At 40.3% G+C, this 18,033-nt stretch overlaps 1 protein-coding gene across 1 annotated transcript in view; it reads right to left on the bottom strand.

Annotated features, from left to right (window-relative positions):
- The window catches only part of LOC113671864 (dynein axonemal heavy chain 8), a 58,114-nt gene that overhangs the window by 2,116 nt on the left and 37,965 nt on the right, over positions 1-18,033 (bottom strand). Inside the window, exons 64-90 of the mRNA XM_089180486.1 lie at positions 17,529-17,775; positions 16,365-16,514; positions 15,730-16,039; positions 14,106-14,366; positions 13,248-13,465; positions 12,698-12,873; positions 11,669-11,797; positions 11,090-11,198; positions 10,735-10,914; positions 10,100-10,255; positions 9,555-9,592; positions 8,650-8,821; positions 7,907-8,052; positions 7,289-7,474; positions 6,703-6,814; positions 5,948-6,124; positions 5,471-5,607; positions 5,197-5,295; positions 4,501-4,636; positions 4,281-4,367; positions 3,760-3,945; positions 2,775-2,972; positions 2,572-2,685; positions 1,793-1,904; positions 1,547-1,677; positions 827-1,120; positions 347-463 (exon numbers count right to left, since the gene is read on the bottom strand). Coding sequence (XP_089036612.1) covers positions 347-463; positions 827-1,120; positions 1,547-1,677; positions 1,793-1,904; positions 2,572-2,685; positions 2,775-2,972; positions 3,760-3,945; positions 4,281-4,367; positions 4,501-4,636; positions 5,197-5,295; positions 5,471-5,607; positions 5,948-6,124; positions 6,703-6,814; positions 7,289-7,474; positions 7,907-8,052; positions 8,650-8,821; positions 9,555-9,592; positions 10,100-10,255; positions 10,735-10,914; positions 11,090-11,198; positions 11,669-11,797; positions 12,698-12,873; positions 13,248-13,465; positions 14,106-14,366; positions 15,730-16,039; positions 16,365-16,514; positions 17,529-17,775 — 4,378 coding nt within the window. The remainder of the gene's footprint in view (positions 1-346; positions 464-826; positions 1,121-1,546; positions 1,678-1,792; positions 1,905-2,571; positions 2,686-2,774; positions 2,973-3,759; positions 3,946-4,280; positions 4,368-4,500; positions 4,637-5,196; positions 5,296-5,470; positions 5,608-5,947; positions 6,125-6,702; positions 6,815-7,288; positions 7,475-7,906; positions 8,053-8,649; positions 8,822-9,554; positions 9,593-10,099; positions 10,256-10,734; positions 10,915-11,089; positions 11,199-11,668; positions 11,798-12,697; positions 12,874-13,247; positions 13,466-14,105; positions 14,367-15,729; positions 16,040-16,364; positions 16,515-17,528; positions 17,776-18,033) is intronic.

The following is an 18,033-nucleotide window of genomic DNA, read 5'->3' as shown; positions in this document are numbered from 1 at the left end:
AAAAGGTATTTTCAAAGTTCTCATCACTTTACTTGTGCTCCTTACTGCTACTCAATTGTTGTTGTTTCCTGATGATATCAGAGGGAGAAAAGATAGTAAAACCTCTTTGGTTCCCGTTCCATCAGAAAGTGAATACGGAAAATGTCTAGAGAATTGTCAAGGGATTACGGGAAATTCACCCAAACGAATGGAATCAAGAAGAAGGCCACCAATTTTTAATTAGAAAATATACTTTTTTTTCGGAAACTAACTGATACGCCAGATTCTAGCAGAAATTCAACCAAAACTTAGATACATACAGTCTCATAGTAGCACAGAAAAAGTGAATAAAACAAAAGTCATTTACCAATAAAGTTTCGCGAACACACGCCAATAGTCTATGCATACATTCCATCTCAGCTATGACGAAGAGGTTAAAGGAGTTTGGACCTCCAGTCTTCTTCATCCGTTCGTAGACACTCTCCTGTAAATTAAAAATAAAACAAAATTCTTGCAATCGAATGTTTAATAAAACCTCTGAGGGGAACGTTTAGAGAGAAGGAGGAGAGCGAGAATGTTCATACTGTAGTGGGCGTACAAGTTTGTCACACTACTGCGAAGAAAGCTTTCTGTCGCTGGCTTTCGTCCTCTCCAAAATACTAAGCTAAGGTTCCTGTGGCTTTTCTTTTTTAGACAGCAGCTTTAATTTAGTTTGTCCGTCGTCAGACAAGATAGTGTTAATTTTGATAGAAAAAAGGCCTATTTAATTTGATATATCAGCAAAGAAAGGGTTTGACAGGAACAAAAACAGTAGAAAAAACAGAAACTTCAGAAGAATACAAGTCACCTTCGACCAAACTTTTGGAATCTTCGCCAGCATTGTCGTGCATACTTCGTTTAGATCAACTTCCTTCCGACTACGAAACGAAACTAGACTGGCACTAGCGAACACTCCCGCCCCAGCAATACTAATTGACCCTGCCCCACTGGTGTGCACAGCTGAACTCTGCTGAATAACACCTGAGGAGGGCAAGAGCGTGGATGGCTCCGTAACAGCGTGTGTGAGCGTGTCGGACGAAGCCATACGATCCAGTAGGTAGTTTAAACGAGTGAAAACGTACTGTTCGTCTCCCAGCTGAGTCTGAAACAACAAACCAATCATATTCGTTATAATGTTTCGATGTTACTGTGGTTTGAATGAGGCAGCTGCGTGCAAAATTAGAAGCCAATCCCAGAAATTTTCGAGGGAGTGTAGAATTTAATCTCATCTAATCCCCTGCAACCTTGGCCATCCCTGCTCTGTCTCGGTTAGTGATTTGTTTCCTGCGTTTTCTATCTCACAAGGTAAATATTCTGTTGTGTTAAACACTCAAGATTTTTTTTAGTTAGTGATCATTTCCATTGTTCTCGTGGCCATCATGACGGGTTCAGAGGCGATATCGTAAAGAAATTAGATGCTAGCCACTATTTAGTGTCTAAGGATTTAAAGTAGTCTTTACAACAGATCATTTTAGAAAAACCATACTGTTTTGCATGCTCCACTTGTATAATAGTCAGTTTATCTTACCTCAGGAGAGGGGTGTAGGCCACATGCTTCGGGAACTTCAAGACTTTCACCAGCAAGCCCCTCAAGCGCTGACCACACGCTGTTTAGTTTCACGTTGCTACTGAATAAAGCTGATGGTAGTTTGTACTTGACTATGGAAAAAAGAACGCAAGACAAAATACTTTGAAAATACAATTAAAAGCCTATGCAGGACCATTGTCAAAAATGTGAATAAAATAAAAATCAAACAAAAACAAAAACACATACTCTTTGAAGCTTCAAATTCCCGTTTGACTGCGGCTGGACTGATCCAGTAATCAATCATGGCACTCAAGCCCTGGCGGTCAAATTCATCACTCACACCTCTGCCGTACACAACCTGCATTTTCCCACAACACAAGTAATTATGATTCGCAATGAGCAAAGATAAATGGAGAATAATACATAGGCACGCGCAGATACGGAATTTCTCCTCAATACGGCTTTTCTCAGGACTGGAAATCCTTTCATAACACCGCAGTTTACATGATGAAAACTGATATCAACGAAAAACAACATCTCCTAATTGTCATAAACAATAACAAAATCACTTTAATGGTTAAATTAAAATTTGTTTCACCGCTCTTGAACATTATCAGAATTTCACAGCCACACGACTTTCGCCACCAAACGTCACCGTAAATAATGAAAATATATGCGCAATGTAAAAGGATTCCCTTATCACAAAATAGTTCGTCGAAATTGATGCAGATGAACTTTTCTGGTCGGTGCTATGACAGCTCACAGCTTTCTCTCATTTACGAAAATCTCAGTGAATAACATTCAGAGTTAGCGCAACAGGAAGCAGTTCCGTCGGTCAAAAGGTACAAAGTACAAAAGCTCAGTTGTAATATATTACAACTTCTGGTTAACGATACCATTCAAATTGTGGTGAGATTAAGCTTAGGCTTAAGAATTTCGCCCACAAGAATAATGTCCATTCATTTTCTCAGGTCACGTGGGGGGGGGAGAGGAGGGGAAGAGGGTTGTTGGGGGGGAGGGCGTACCTCTGTTAACATATATCGTAATCCATTCCACTGGATAGGCCTCGTTGATCCAGCCCCTTGCCATGCCATATCTGCATTGTCTTGAAACTCGCGTACAGCCAGATCCAACCCTTGCTGCGGAAAAAAAATTGTTTACGTCAAATTATTAAATCTGCCACTGTGAACAACCGAAATCGACCACATAAATGATCCGTGATACTTACCCAAAGTTCCGCAGTCCCTATGTTCCTGAGGTCCATAGGCTTGTTCCAGCCAGTCAAGCCAAACCTTGTTCGTAACCGGACCAAACTGTGTAACATACACAGATTATGAAGCAGAGCAGGCCACTCTGGACGCATGCTCACTCGCATCAGTTCGCTATCAACCCACTGAAGGGACCGCTGCAAGCTGTCTTTTGTGTTCTGTCAAAGAAAATGAAAGGCAATTTGTATTAGATATCACTCCTGATATATAAGTATAATATAAATCTTCCCCCCCCCCCCGAAGGTAATGAGAATTCTCGAAACCTTTGAGGAAGTACGCCACGATAATTTTAATGTCCCTTGGTGAACTGAAGACTGTCAAAACTTTGGCTCGACAAGTAGTTCACGACCACTCTAATTTCTTACATCAGCTTTAATGAAGCAATTAAAGGGACTCACAACATAAAGAGGATCAATGTCAGAGAGAATTGCATTTGAAAATAAAATAAAACCTTCAATAATCGTTTGTTAAGACAGATGGAGCAGTTTTCAGTTGAGAGCCTAAAGTAGTCCAAGATTGCTTTGGTTTCGGGTTACTTCGAGATTGGTCCCGAAAACTTGCTTCGGGTTACTTCGTAATTGGTCCCGGAAAACTTGCGCAACTTTCTCAAACATCCAAACCTTACATCAATTGCGACTTAGTCACTCATGTTTTCCCCCGCTTTGTACAATTTTCTTGTTTCAAAATTTGAGTTCACAGGCTCCTTGTAGTATTTTTTTACTCTGTTATGACTGGCTGTTGTGAATACTTTAGTTATGGTATTACGACACTCGATCGAAACTCGAGGAATGTAAGAATAAACTTTAAAGAATCGAGTGTGACTGAGGATGGCTAACGCAGATTACAAGCAACGTGATAAAAGACTTTGCCTAAAGTTTATAAAGATTTACAAACTGTTAGCTATCTTCTTAACCCTCTTTAACTTCGTTATATCTAAAGCGGTACCTTTGGTGAGTCAGCTACAACCTTTACAGCAGATTGCAGAAGAGAGGAAGGTATGTCTGGGTGTGGGTGGACGGACACCCACAGTCTAAACTCGCTGTCCACTGTCTTGGTCTCCTGCATGAACGAGTCAAGTGCTGCCAGGAGACGGGGTGAATTGTGTGCGTTATGAAGAAGAACCCAGTGACCCTGGATAAAGAAAACAAGTTAGGAAAAATTTTGTTGGCAAAGAAAGTAAGTACACACAAGAAACACTAGAAAGTAGAAAACGTGCAGCACTCTCGTAGCACATCAGCAGCAAATTTAAATCAACCGCGTGTTGGTCATTCACGTCTCCGCGCCTGAATCGTATACAACTAATATTACCTCTAATATACTATAGTATACAACTAATATTACCTCCCTGAAATATTAACCCATTGGTTGGGCTTTAGGATTACAATCGCTATCAAATAGCAAGAAGGAGCACCTCTACCTTACTATAGGGCAAATGTTAACAAGTTTCACTGCTGCAGTTTACACACCTGTACCATGGCCTTGTGGATCGTCTTTCTTGCCGCACGTTCTTCGCCAATTCCAACATTTGCTAGAGCAAGAACATGCAACTCCACCTGCCGAGAAACAAATTGGAAGCGAGAAATCCATAAAGTCTAGTATCAACAAAGAAAATTTGAAACACAAAAAAACAAAGAAATCGTTACACTTTTGACACCAACTATTCTTACAAACAAACGACTTGCACACCTGTTTCCTTTGCGCTCCTTCAATAACCAACTTTTCCACCATATTGGCTTCTTGGGTATACAGCAGCACAATTGGTGTGCGACTCTCGCTCTGACGATACGCAAACGGTAAGTCCAGTGGCATTTCTGTAGTGTATCTGTCGGGAATAAAGCAGTGAAAAGAACGATAAACATGCCTCTTCAAATTTCTTAAAACTGCCAAAATCGTCAACAAGTATAACAAATCATTATCCATGAATCAGTTACGCTGTGCAAATTCATAGTCAAGACCATTACATGCAATAAGAATCTGTGCCTTCTGAAACTGCGATACAGTCTTAAAGATTCCAGGAGCAGAATGAGAGGTGATAAGTCGAAGACTCTGGTGACTTAGGCTCGACAACCCATCTGTGTTCGGAATGCGATCCCTTTTGCGTTCCTTACGAGACTAAAAGTTCCCTCTTAGGAAGATCAACGACCGGAGTCGCGAAAATGACGGAAATCGAACCTAGTGAGACCCTGAGTGGAACGCAAAATAAGATCATCCATTATTCAATTTACGGTTTTAAGTGAGAATAGTTTGACACTTAAGGCGGAGGAACGTCCTCGTGATGTTTTCAAAATGTTTTCGTAAATGAAACGAAACATGTTTTAAGCGGACATTGAAGACGACGATGTGAGAAAACGTCAAACTTCAACCAATAGGTTGGAAACTTACTTCTTTCCCAAAACAGACGTAATAAAACACGTTGCAGCTGGCATCAAGCGGTCTCCACGGAGAGATCGGATCACCATGAACCTCTGAATCAGAGTAAATCTGAAAACCGTGCAGAAAGAACTCATATCAAGACAGTTCTAACAGGTATAGAACGCAACCGCAACAGTTTATCATGCTATCCAAAGGCTTAAAACAAATGAGCTGTACTTTTTAACTGTTGAGGTGTTCGTAAGAAAAACTGTTTATCACATGGCCATAATCATTCGCAACGTACTTATCGTCCAGGCCGTCTGGAAGGGCAACCAGCTCAGGTTTTTCATGTTCCGTAATTTGCCTCCATTGTGTTTCACGTCCATCTCTTGTCATCTTTTCGAAAGCGTCCTGAAACCACTCAAAATGGGTTGCTAAAAGCTAAAAGCAGAGAAATATGTATCAGTTCAACAACGCAGTTTATCTTGAGGAAAATAACTGAGGTTGGAAAATACACCTTAACCGTGTATCACGACTCACGAGCGCAGCACGCGATTGATGTGGATTGTCGTTACCGGAATATTCCCCTACCCTACCCCCTCTGAGATGTTTATTAATTTTTTTGAGTAGCTGTTTGTATCATTTACTGAAGTCATTGATGTAAATAGTCAGACTTCTTGCCTCAAAGAGACCGGGAAGGCAAAGCTCTCTCTTATCTCCTGAATTCGCTTCGAGACAAGGTTTCTTGTCCCCAAGTGGCGCTGAAACTCAAGGCACTCACCTGAAGATAAGAATACTGCTCGTCTAACAACCAATCAAAAGGCTTCTTAGAAAGAGTGCGAGACGCAGCTTCAGACATGGCACTGGGTTGAAGCGCGGTTTTCACAGCCGCACCGAACGATGGGTGAATCAAGAACTCGCGGTCACCAGGGCCCACACGACCACTCGAGTCTTCAACCTACAAGTGGACACAACGAAGAAGAAGGTGATGTAAACGAGAAGTTTCTTCCTTCCGTCAATAATTATTTAAACTAGCTTTCACTGATTTAACACTCGGAGCGAACTGGGCCTCTCTAGGTTACATCCTACTGTGAGTATTTTCACTACTCCTACCCGTCGCTTCGTTTCCGACAGGTCGCTGCCACCCATTTAAGCTCCTGGGAGGCAAGAAGTGATGTGGAGTGAAAGCATGTCGCTCAACTCAATGACTCGGGTAGTCATGAGAAAGAAAGTTATGATTCAATTTATGAGTCAATGCACTGACCACAAGCCCATCTCAACTCATCTCATATCATCATTGCAAATAGAGCTGTCTCAATCAAAAGATTTAATCATCTTCGAACTTTTCTTTTTTTTTTTTTCAATTTCCATCTTCAAAGACATCTCTCCATACTAAAATAACCAATGCTGGTGACAGGCTCTATCACTTGCCGTGGGAAAGAAAGGGGCAGGAGGATGTGACTAAATGAAGAATTAACAGTTCCACCAGCAAGAAATAATAATTAAGCAAGCCTGTTATGACAGAGTTGAGTTTACCTCAATAGCACAAAGTAAGGAAAAAAGAGGCCTGTCCCGTTCAAACAGAGCTCGAGCTGCCGTGTAGAACGCGCTTTGGGTTAACCTCTCCACCACTGCTTTTACAGCAGTTCTGAAAGAGAAAGAAAAGAGTAAAACCTTCAACAGTTTGTGAAAAGTTCTTCTTGAGAATATCGGGCGTGGCTCGGAAGCTTTCGTCAATTCACGCGATCATTTTGTCCTATTTCTCGGAGAACAGTAGCTCGTGGTCTCGGCCAATGTAGTGGATCTACGCCAAAAAACAGTTTGAAGACCATCACAGAAAGAAGAATATCACTATATTAATGAAAATTAAAGTTTCTATAAGCATGAACCAAATTGGGAGAGTTACACCTTCAATGGACGGAATATTATTCTTCTTTAGATTACCCCTTCGCCATTTCCTATACTGTCCCTTTATCATTTACTTGCACCCATTTACAAGCTTGTAGGCGATATGACAAACCCTGGTCGCTTCAGCTAGAGTACACGTGACCTTAGGCCTAAAGCCATCATAAAATTCACCCTGACCTTGGCACATCTCTTGGCTAATTTCACACAGGTTTACCTTTCTGAGTGTTTTATAGCAGCATCAAACACCATCAGAAACTGGGCGAGAGAGGTCTGGTAAGAAGTATTGATCTCAGCCATGATCCTGGCAACATCAAACATCACTGCTGCTCGGCGAGCGATTGGTCGATATCCCTCACGTGATTGTAGAATAGAATTTTCAATGCCTCGAGACCGTGTTTGGCTTCAGAAAAATAAAAGAAAGGTTGGTTGTTAACATACACAATTTTTGAGACATAGACAATTGAGAGATATTGAAGAGTCACTTGTAAACATATGAAAATGACTCTTTTAATAAATTTTTGTCAGGAAACAACCAGAACAGTTTTCTTCCCTGGTGTGGTTTTTTGTTTTAAAATCTTTGTAACAAGTTGAAAACACCCAAATGGTGTTCCTTTACAGAGAACAGACGTAACCCTTCCCTCCCCAGGGATGACTAAAAAACAATTTCTCTTTATGATATCTTTGCCTTTTCAAGCAAAGAGTTTATTAGAGATAAAAAGTATCACTCCTAAGATATCATTTGATTACGCAGAAATTTCTCAGAGGAAAAAAAAAAACGACAAGGAGGAAAAAATTACATTTCGATCGCGGGAATGAAAGAATTAAAACCAACCCTTCAACAATCTCCTCGTGCTGTTTCTTTATAGAGGCAAGTTTCTTGGTGGCTGCTAAGTTGTAAAGAAGGCGATGTCCACTTCCTAAACATTCTAAAATGTTCTCTTCTGCTTCACGCAAACCTTCCATAAGAGTCACCATTTCCTGTTACAAAAGGCAATGGCCAAATTAAAAAGAGAAAGACTTCCATCAGTGTTATCTTTAAACTTCACACAGATGAGATTGTAAGTAACGACACAAGCGCACACATTCATGACTAAGCCGCTCAAAAAAGCCTCTCGCGGGCGAAATCCATTCATGCGGTACATTTTTTTAACAGTCCCTCCATATAATACTGTAGTCCTGTCATTTGTCTCACGATGTAGTCTCTTCCGCAGTAGTTCACCACGTATCGACCACAAAATGTTGGTCTTCTGCAAGCAAGCTCCGCTGTGATTGATGCATTTCAAACAATCACAGCATAGTGCTTAATCAGGCGACGCGTACCCTGTTGACTATTGCAATCAATCAAGATGAATAAGCAAAACAAGCCATAAAATGTTATTAGTATCAACTATTCGGGACGGTTTAGTGCAGCGCAATCATATGAGTATAGTTTGGACACACTGAAAAAGTTCAGAAAATTCAATTTTGATGAAAGTTTTTATACTACAGCTTCGCCTCCACTTTCACTGTAACACCTTTCTGACGATCTGGCTCTCTATTCTAAGCAGTTTTAACAGTTGTTGCTGTTCTACTTACATCCACTACTTGTGTCCTTGTTTCCTGCATCCGTGGTTTTTCAAGTCTCAGGAACCTATCCAGGAACATCTCTTCCAAGCCGTCTCGTGACTGACTAAATTCAACTACATTCACATAAGCCGCTATGCTAGATGGGACAGATTTACTCGAAAACGTCGTAGCTAATACCAACCTAAAAGCGGAGATAAGATTTGATAAGGAAATTCCAAAGGCGGCTCTAAGTTATTTCTAAGATAGAGAGCAATTGGTTAACTGAAAGAGTTTGCTAACCCACTCGATCGGTTAGTTTGCCCAAGAAGAGACCTTTCTTTCGAGAGTTTCTTAACATCTATGGAATTAGCATGGGTGACAACATGATTTCGAGTGCAATTTGGTGTTGATAAGCAAGAGACAACAAAATTGCACGAGCCCGTAGGGTAATTGTAATTTGTAGTCTTTGAAAAATTTACTGGTGGTTATTACACCAAAGTCCAGGAAAAATCATGTTAATACTTGTTAATAACGTACATGAGAAAACATTGTAGAAAGTCAAGGCAGACGAATTTTGAAGGCGTGCGCGCGCTATTTGTTACAATTTTGCACTCGTGTTACAACTTTGCACTAGTGTTACAGCTTTGCACTCGAGATATATGAGAATGCACTCGTTTTCAGCCAATCAGAAGCTCGTAATTTTTTCATATAGATTATTACAATCGGAATAGGGGGTACAATCATTAAAAAAATTGTATAATCAAATTGTAAAAAAATGACAATGAGAATAACTGTTGCTGAACTGTACTGATAGTTCATACAATTGAGTCTGAATTTGTTGAACGTAAGTTGCAAGCCATAACTGCTTGTCAAATCTGCATGGTTAGCAGATTACATTTTTTTTTATTTGACGCGCAAAATGTTGCATAACTTGCCTGAAACCTGGTTGGCACTCAATTTCATGCTCACCAACCTGGAACAGAATTGTGTAAATACCACGATTAATGAAAACAACAATACGCGAGGGTAGCATAACCGAGAGGTCTGAAGTACCCAACATCAAGAAAGTCACTTTGGGTTCAAATCCCGTTCTTGTTATCAGCTGGAGTTGTTTGAGGTGATCTCAATGTCTACTTCTAGGTCTTGCCTATGACCAATCAGCTTGTTTGTCTCTTTCCAAACAAATATTTATATAAAAACAAACTGATAAGTCACCAGTACAAATAAACAGGTGCTATGAGGAGTCTCAAGAGAGAACTTTTCTCGTTTGTCACAAACACTTGTCTGTCAATAATGTTTAGGCGTATCACAAAACCGGCGACGATACAATTACTTGCTATAACTATCCGTCTTTATCAGCTACCGAATATCTTTCAAAGTACTTCAGGAAAACAGAATTCTGGTCAGCGGCTTGTTTCAACCAATTCATTACGCTACAACAGCAATCTTAGATTGCTGGCATTCCTTCGTAAGATCTTACCATGAGTTTGAATGGTGTACTTGATGTAAGGAATCTGTAGCGACTTCGGAGTATGAAGTAGAATCGACTATCAAACTCTAACTCGTTCACATCCACATCAGTCACTACAAGAGTGGTGCCCTCCATTAAACATGTCTCCAGATGACCCCGAAGTTCCTGTCGAGATACACACAGAAAGCCGATAAGCGCAATGCTTAATGAACTACTTCTCTGAATCCCTCAGACCTCAATTGGGAGTATCAGGGGCTCTACTGCTTGACTTTGAAAGAGGCAACAAACAAGAGAGTCAGAAACACATAGTTATTTTGACAGCGTTTTTCAATAATCATAAACAATTCAAACTAAAAAGACAACGGATACAAACAAAAGAGGGAAATAGAGCAGCTGAACCGTCAAACCCGATAAAACAACAGAACCAAAAGCGAACCTTTAAAGGCCTTATAATGTCGCAATAGTTTTGCAAGAGAATAATCACCAGATTCAATAATATCACCAAAATCTGTCATATCCTTGCACGATGCCAGAAAAAAGAAGGAACTACCTCTCCAAAAGAGCTCACACAAAATAGGCCACTTACTTTATTTCAAAGTGTTCATTAAACAATTTTTTTTATCACTCCGGTCAAGATTTGTCACCTTGTACTTGACGAGTGTCGATTGTCCTAACATGGTCAATACCCAAGTGATAGCGATTCTCTGAGGATCACACAACAAAGCCCACGAGTCCGAACTCTCTTCCTGTGAGAAGATGCATATAGTATCCATGGAGATGGAGTCTGTTGGAAGCTGCAGGTTCTCCCATGTCTTCAGAACAATCTGTTGAGTTGTATCACAAAATAAGATCGATTCACACTTTACTACAGCTTTATCTGTCGTGGAAAACAATATTGAGTAAAATCGAGACTGCTAAATATAACACTCCCTACTATCGATACATTTCCTAGATTTAAATACATCGCAACACTATGACATCACAATGAAGCTAACAAACCTTTCCCTTTAGGAACTCTGGAAGGGTATGACGATCAAAGAGATGCTGATACTGGACTTTCAAACCATTATCCCTGCACACTTGCATGAAAAACTTGCCCATCCGTTTCCTGAGAGGGAAAACAAAGTAATGGGTTGATACATAAATAGCACGCAGATCACTGAGGGTATGAAAAAAATCCGTCAAGTTAAAATTGAATGTATTTACTGTCACTACTAATCATAAATCACTCTGGTCACTTTTAACCCTTTTCATTATAACATCAATATGCGTATTCTCCATACTGTTCTTTATACATTCCCTAAGGTGGTGACACGGAGAATTTGTTTAACAATCAAGAGCTTCTTTAGTTGGTGATAATCTCCTTTATCCTCGTATCCTCGTGACCTCTGTGATTCAGAAATGATCACGAGGGAAGAATTTAGATGCCAGTCACTCTAAAGGGCCAAAGAGAGAAAAGAAACCGAGGGTTTCTTGCGTAAATAGAAAAATTGGTGTTTTTAAAGCTCTATTGAATTCAGCAAATTGCCCTACGCGTTCCTTGAAATCTTTGAGCTCAAGATCAACTGATTTGGTTACCTCTTGTCGACTCCCATTGCACCACAGTAAGTTAGAAAAGCTGCTGCAGCGATACAATTGGACAGAAGAATTTCAGATGAGGTGTACTCGTCAACATACGCTTTCCATTCTCGCTCCATGTATTTCAGGCTACATGAAGTAATAATTATTCAAAAATAAGATGACATTAATAATAATAATAATAATAATAATAATAATAATAATAATAGTGATGATGACGATAAACGGACGAAAATTTTACCAAACACAACCCATGTAACAAGAAAGGAAGGGAAGTAATTCTTTTCGTTTTCAGCTGCAAATACAACTTGATAGAAATCTGCTATATGTTCTACTTCAAATTTTGTGTTTGTCCCCTTGTGGATGGGGAGTACTCAACAACCTTTTTCAGGTACGAACTGGTGTATCATTTAGATTCCCAGAGTTCCAAATGTGTATGAGGAGAATTCGTTTTGATTTAATAATATCCATACAGAATAAGTAAGACTGTAGTTGGATTAGAATTCTTCGCACTGATGTTGCACTTGTGGTTACGACCCAGTCCTATTGTCTAAACTCATTTCAGACATGGTCAACTCTAATTTCCTATAAGAGCTTATTGCAGTGAGTAGTTACAGATCATAATCAGGTGACACCACTATCGGTTGACGAGACAACTGCTTACCCATGTCGACCACTAACCAACACAAATAACTTAATTGCCTCTACATTCCTATCTCAAATTGTCAAACAGAGAGCGTGACAGACAAACACACGAGGAGACAGATAGACGGAAGACGGACATAGAAATCAGCAGGCAGAAAAAAAAAGGCAGATAGACACCGACAGATACGCAGAGAAACAAACAAAGACCCAGACCGACAAACTGACAGACAAATGAACAGTCAGACAGATAGAGAGACACACAGACAGATGGGTAAAGACATAAAGAGACAGATAAATGAAAAGAGAAGAAATGCGGGCAGACAAGGCAAGGAAGCCAGACAGATGGATAGACAGACGGATTGACAGTTCACAAGATATCTTTACCTATGCAATAAGTCGGTAGCAGCCTTGAGCCTCTCACTGCATGACCTGACATCATTGCTAAGGTCATGTTTCACCACCACTGCATCATCATACTCTTTCTGCAGCTTTGTTACAGTTTCTTGGAGATCTGGCAAGTCAGCTTCGGTCAGCTCGACTTCTGGCTCAGGCGTGTTTACCTTCAAGTAACAAAATGAGCAATAAATGGCCATATTGCATCGATGAATGAATGCGAAGAAAAAGAAAGGTATTTCGTCGAACATTGCTGCTAAATGATTCTTTCCCTTGGAGCAGAGAGACCTTACGTCCTTATGTTAACTACTCAACCACGACTGCCAATTAAACCTATATCAATTATCCTTTCAGACTGCCAATATATTGATTTACCAAGGTGATTTGAGCGTAATCCCAAACGAGTTTGCCTACGAATTACAAAGGGTCAGAAACGCTACATCAGACAAGCCGCGTAACATTTTTCACAAGAATTTTATAATTCTGTCGGGTTTCCTTGATGTTCCTGTTTGGGGAAATGATAATCAAAACCTTTCCTTGCCTTTTCCTTCTCTTTGTTTTCTGCATCTTGATCGATTTCAGCTCGTCTCTCGTCCTCTTCACGTTCCGTCATCAGCTCTTCCAAAGTATCGCAAGCCTTTTTGTAAGGATGGTATCGACTTGTGTACTCCACTAAAGCAACAGTGTACTCCACGAGAACCGCAGCATCCTCTGATGAATATTTAGCTGCTGTGATGGTGATTCCTTGTGGTTTCTTTTCTGTTTAAAAATAAAAAGAAATTGGGAAAATTTATGGAGAAAAACAGACCACTGAAAAGCTATTAACTACCAATCGTTATTTCGAGATTTTCCTTTAACAGATAATTTTTAACTTAAAAGTCTCTAGTGTATTATGAAATTTCTACATTTCGTCATGGCCCTATCTTACATGCCTACTGGTCTCTTTCTATCAGAGTTTATCTCGCTTTCAATGTAAAGTGACTAGGAGTGTTTCTTCTGCGATAGGACGGGATGCTGCTCATCTATCGCCAGTAACCCCTCCCTCCCAATTCATGATGTTTCCATCAAAGTTCCCGACCATTTACTCAAACTTCTTGATGGAGCGTGGCGCTCCACGAGTGAAGAAGTTTGCAAAAGATTAAATCAAATTGACCACACAAGGGCTCATATCTGAACCTTTTCATTAATAGTTAAGCGTACTTAATCCGCCGAATCCAGGAATGAAGGACCTTCAATAACTCTCTTACATCGAAATCTTCGGTTAACAAAGAGGCTTCGGTTTGAAGACACGTTAAAGAGAATAGTCAAAGAAAATGGTACGTGTTCTGTGTTATGCCTAACCTTCGCCGGCCGTTTCCTGCTAGCAAACTATAAACTCACTAACTCAAACTAATATTACCTGGGGTAATCATTGTTCGACCGTGGGAAGACTGGTAAGTACTCGCACTGGCACCTGGCGCAGCAGTACGCAGGTCACTGTCAGAGACTTCTCCGCCGCTGGAAGTGGCCAAAAAGGACTGAACACCCTTGAGGATGTCATCGGGTAGTCCTTCTTTCCAGGGAACGTGATGTAGAGATTCGACAAACTTCTGCGAGTCGTTCATAATTTGCTGGATAGCTTTCCATGTCGAGCGGTCAACCTTACCCTCGGCATTCACTCCTATGATTGAGAAAAGTGAAATATTGATGAAAGGAAGGAATCAAAGTGCTCTGTGAGCAAACTCGTGAATTGACACATGATTTTTTAGATTATGTTTAATGTTATCTGGTTTAGGGAATTTTGTGGTTGATTGTCATAGCTAGAGTACGAGCAGTAGTTCAGTGTTCGCTAATGTAGCAAAGAAACAAAGTAACGTTGGGATAAGAAGGCATTACAATTGAAATGATCATGCTATTACATTTGACAAGGTGGATGATGTCATGTGTCTTAAACGTCTATCATTTTTGTTTCTGGTTCAAAAGAAAAGGTTGGAAGTAAATGTGGGTGAAAAGTGAAATTTACTGCCTTTCGTTGTAAATATTAGAAAATCAAGGCAATACTGTCTTAATGAAAACTTTATCAAATGAGACAAACTGGAACGAGTTTTGAGTGATATAACTAAGCCAAGCCTGCCACCGTCATTTTGGATCTCCGCCTGGGTAGATTTAAGTCACGTGCTAGGCAACGTATAATCAACAACAAGATAGAATTTCATTTCAGGCCTATTTATCAATTTTGTGGTGTGTAACTTTCGCATTTTAGTACGTTGTATGAATATTGAATCTTCAAATTGTCTTGAAACTTAAAAGAAAATTGTTCTTTAAAAATTCACTGAAAATCGGTAGCTAAAATTGTTTGTTTAGGTGTTATTTGATTTTCGTGTTAACTTGTAATTTCGTCAGTCGCCGGCATCTTTTGTTGCTTCACACAGGAAAAACACACGCGATGAAACGTAATGATCAATTTTGTCCTCAATCTCACGCCATAACAGAAAAAGCTTTTGAACATCTGTAAACTTCGAGCGCTTCGCAGTAAGTAATATTTTCAATGAATCTTCGGATTGTTTTCGAGTTCAAGGATTGTAAATTACAATTTTATGAAAAACGAAGGTTGTTCTGTTATTTCAGTGTGAATCCTTGCATGTCTGCCAGTCGCTGGCGCCGCTTGTTGAAACTAAAACGAAAAAAAAAACTCTTTTAAGATTATCATTGGCTTCTTTTTCACCCCACCACTGTTCTAAGCAACAAAGGTCGCCATTTCTTTTTTTTATTGCTCGCTAAAAACTATCAAATGCACTCAAAAGCCTAAAATCTAAAAAAAAGTTTACAGGAATCGACCGACCGAGCGAGCGAGCGAATGCCATTCCCCACATGGTATCTATAACTCGCTCTTGCGCATGCGCGTAATCCACGAGTTAAAAACGGAAAGGAAAGAAAGAGAGAAAGAAAGAAAGGCGATTTAGCAACAAATTTGAAAAATGACACAATTAAGATAAAAAGCTTAGCAAGTAAGACGCACATTTAGAAAAGAAATGATTTCATACCCAAGAGTGGAGCCTGTGCTCCTCCCTTCTGAGATTGTTCCTTGAAGCCCCGTTTCTTGTGTGGCGCGGAGCTCGCGCGAGACGCCTCATCTGACCCAGTCCCTAGAGAAGAACTATGATCTCCTCTCCGATCGTGCCTAGTCGGGGGTGGAAGGGTGGATCCCGCTCCTCCGATACCCGGAGCAAACTCCGGTCTACCCAGTAACACCATTACCATCACCATAACCATACCGGCCATAGGCGGGGGGCTTTGAAAAGCTCTGAGGCGCTCGCATAAAGATCTGTCAACCTTATGCATCCAGTGTTTAACCTAAATACAACATAGATACGGTTAGATTATGTATTGCAAACCCAGCGACCCGTAGCTACCCAAGGATCATCGGTCATCCCAGTGGTTACTAGGAATATAGCTATCCCAGGAAATTCGACGGTAGCGATTAACTCTCCCGGATGGAGGGAGGCATTGTGTGAATCTATCCACCAAGGATTTACGACAGTCAATCAAGCGACTAAAAACTCTGCAGTGAATTTCTAAGGCTACTTTCGCCACCTATTTGTTGGAAAATAACATCACAATGGGCAAATTCTTATCAAATTTGAGAGTCAATGGGAGGAATCACTTTTGCTGAACCAACCTGCTCCTCAGATTTCTTCAAAGCCACTTTAGTTTCCTTTACTTCCTTCTCTGCGTGAGAAATCGCCTCCAGTACCTTCAATTGGCGGCTCTTTATGTTGGTTTTCTTCAGTTTCTCAAACTCTTCATCTAACTCGTCCGCTTCATCATCCTACCGCGCACAATCAAATGGAGACGAAATGTAAGAATAACGATGATATTGGAGTACGAGTGAGGCCTTAAACTACCGCTAAAATCAAACGCTAACAATCGGAGTAATTGATAAACAAATATATGACTGAACAAACGAACAGACTGATTAATTAACAAAGGAACAAATTAAGGGGCTAAGTTTCTCAAAAAAACTGTGGTTCTGCTTTGGTGGGAGAGTATAACAAGGTACATACTATTATCAACTGAGTTGATAAAGTAAATTGGCCACCGTTAAGAGTTTCAAAGCTGAGGTTTCAAGCGTTAGTCCTTCATCAGAGAGAATGATCGAACGAATGATTTCGTTCGAGCGAATGATTTCGCTCTAACGAAGGGCTTAAGCTCGAAACGTCGGCTTTGAAACTCTAAACGGTAGCCAATTAACGCTATTAGCTCTGTTGATAATTCCAAATTACCTTGTAATAAACGGACAGACGGACAGTTGACAAACGAACACAAAAACCAACGATTTTATGAATAACAGCGTGAGTCAAGAAAAGATTGAGCCAGCAAGAAGCAAATACCACAAACAGGGAGACTCAACATCCGTTTTACCGTTCACAACGTCCTAAAATGCCTGCATTCTTACATCAGAAGCAAGCATAATCAAAGACAAAAGGAAAAAGAAGGAGAAATATAGACAAGTAGAGAAATTGGCTTAGTTTCGGCTTTCCACCACATAACTGTTATAAAATGGAAATTTCTTTTACTTAAAAACACTACCCCTTTAACTATAGAGATAACAATAAAAGCAGCACAAGAGTATGAAACACTCAGCCGTTGAAGAGGCTCCGGTTGAAAGGACCGGGGAGAAATTGGCTTCAAGTAAAGCGGCCGGCGGGGAAGAGTGTCAGGGGAAGAAGAGCGCCTACCCCACCCTACCCTTCTCTCGCTCTTTTTCGTCCTATTTTACTCTTCACCCCATCCTCGATTAAACAACCTGTTCACAGACTATAAACAATGAGAATCAAGAAACCTGCAATAGAGCTAAGTCATCGTCTTCAATCTCGCTATCAATGAGTGCAACAAACGCACTTAAAGTGGCACTGCCGATACCAAGTTTAGCTTTAAGTTTCTCTAGCGCTGTAGCTTTAGCAGTGAGGGCTTCCAGCAACTCATCTGATTTGACCGTAGCAACAGACAACTTCTTTTTGGTGTCTGAAATCACGTCCTTGATCACCACGGAATCTTGTCGTGTTAGCTCCAGGGTCGCCACGGCACGGCTGACGAAAATAGAGGAAGAGAACGTAAGAATACGGACATAATGAGTGAGCTGACTCACGTTAAGCAGATCAAAAGAAAGACAGAAATTAATACGAGTGTTTTTCCCCAAACTGTGAACATGCACAAATAACTTAATCAAATTAATGCAACCATTAGAGAAATTTGATTTAAGTGCGTGCAAAGATCAACGGTTCCTAAACTGAGGGAAGCGGAATCCTAAAAAAAAAACCAAAACAAAAAAACTCTGGTTATTCTGC

The sequence above is a fragment of the Pocillopora damicornis genome, chromosome 8 (genome assembly GCF_964200805.1).
Source record: "Pocillopora damicornis chromosome 8, jaPocDami1.2, whole genome shotgun sequence".
Taxonomy (NCBI): Eukaryota; Metazoa; Cnidaria; class Anthozoa; order Scleractinia; family Pocilloporidae; genus Pocillopora; species Pocillopora damicornis.
Note: the sequence above shows the minus strand (reverse complement) of the source record. Positions and strands in the feature narration are given on the sequence as shown.